We start from the raw sequence: 1515 nt of genomic DNA, 5'->3' as shown, positions 1-1515 counted from the left end.
TAATCACTTGACATGCATTCGGATTTTCAACAAAATGTAAGTATAAAAATATCGTGGTTTCAATAGTGAATTTACTCAATAATTAGCAACCGATTATTGTTGTTGTTATTGTTTATATTTTATAAACTATATATCTGCACATTATAACATTCGTATTTTATATCAATTTGGATTGTTTTGTTACGATTTTTCAAACAACAGATCATTGTGATTTAAGATTTATCTTATTGAGTTAGCTCTTTTATTATAACTATCGGTTGTTCGTATTATACTACAAATATTATCAATTGTTCATCATGGAATCCTCAAAAAAATTGGAAAAATTCATGAAAAATTGTTTAAAACTGTTGCGTCGCGCCAAAGATCCAAGTTGCATTATAACAATTTTAAAACATATACAAGAAGTCATAGAAAAAGAGTTCAGTGGAAAACGAAAGCCAAAAAAGGCTGCCAAAAAATCAGTTCTACCTGCCATTCTTATATCAAAAGAATTGGGTAATGATCAAACAGAAGTATGTCATTACTTATGATGAAAATTTAGTACAAAATATTTACAGTTTAATTTGTTTTAATTTAAAATTCTATAGATGATTATTAATCATGAGTCTAGCAGTCTTAGTTCTGTATCAAATTTATTACTAAGTAAATCAAAAGCCACCGTAGATGAATGTTCATCCTCCTCATATAGCTATTCATTGGAAACAGAATCAGAACCAGATTTGTTCATCAATACCGATTCAAATTCTGAAATAAAAACTGAAAACATGGAGTTATATTCCTGTTGTGTTTGCAAGTATGTAAATAACACAAATTGTTAGGCTTCGAATAAGAATTAAATATTTTTTTCTAATTTCTTATAGAGAATGTTTTGTAAGTATTGGGAACAATGTGGTAGAGTGTTTGGATTGTCATTCTATGCATCATCAAAATTGCCACACTCCACCAATACCAGACATTTACTTGAGTTACTGTAGTAATTGCAGACAGATAATCTTGCAGAAAGTATGATAATAAGTTTCATTAATTTGAGATGCTACTTTTTAGTTGTCATACATAGTTTTGCTTTTTGTAGGAAAGTTCACCAGGAAAGGAAAGTAAGAAAAGATCTTATGAAAGCACTTTTGGAACGGAACCAGAAAAATCTAGTAAAAAATAATCTAGTAAAATCATCTAGTATTGAAACTTCTCATAGTATGTTTTTTAATTTGATATGTTTTAATTACAAAATGTCATTACCTGCATAATTTTTTTTTATTAGGTGTTAAAAGAAATCATAGCAAATTAAAATATCTTCTACCAATAGCAGTTCTAAACATTAACTACCTATTCCTGTGTTGTATATTGTGAAAAAAAAAGTTCAAATGATGGAAAAGAAAACTGCTAAAAAAAAAAATAATAGAAATAATGATTTTTGTACTTAGAAAAATTAAGAAAACTGTCCTAAACATTTTTGAAAACATTAAAATAATAAAAGTTAATTATTTTTTGATAAAATACGTTGTTTTTCAGCAAACT

The 1515-nt window shown here is 26.9% G+C and overlaps 1 protein-coding gene across 1 annotated transcript; it reads left to right on the top strand.

Annotated features, from left to right (window-relative positions):
• The first annotated feature begins 296 nt into the window (after positions 1-296).
• On the top strand, positions 297-1156 carry LOC112690929 (integrator complex subunit 12-like). The gene is made up of 4 exons (XM_025565038.1): positions 297-512; positions 588-793; positions 861-1002; positions 1073-1156. Exons 1-4 carry the CDS (start codon positions 297-299, stop codon positions 1154-1156), a joined length of 648 nt encoding a protein of 215 aa, XP_025420823.1.
• Positions 1157-1515: the final 359 nt, after the last annotated feature.

The sequence above is a fragment of the Sipha flava genome, unplaced genomic scaffold (genome assembly GCF_003268045.1).
Source record: "Sipha flava isolate LNK unplaced genomic scaffold, YSA_version1 529_pilon_pilon, whole genome shotgun sequence".
Classification (NCBI taxonomy): Eukaryota; Metazoa; Arthropoda; class Insecta; order Hemiptera; family Aphididae; genus Sipha; species Sipha flava.
Note: the sequence above shows the minus strand (reverse complement) of the source record. Positions and strands in the feature narration are given on the sequence as shown.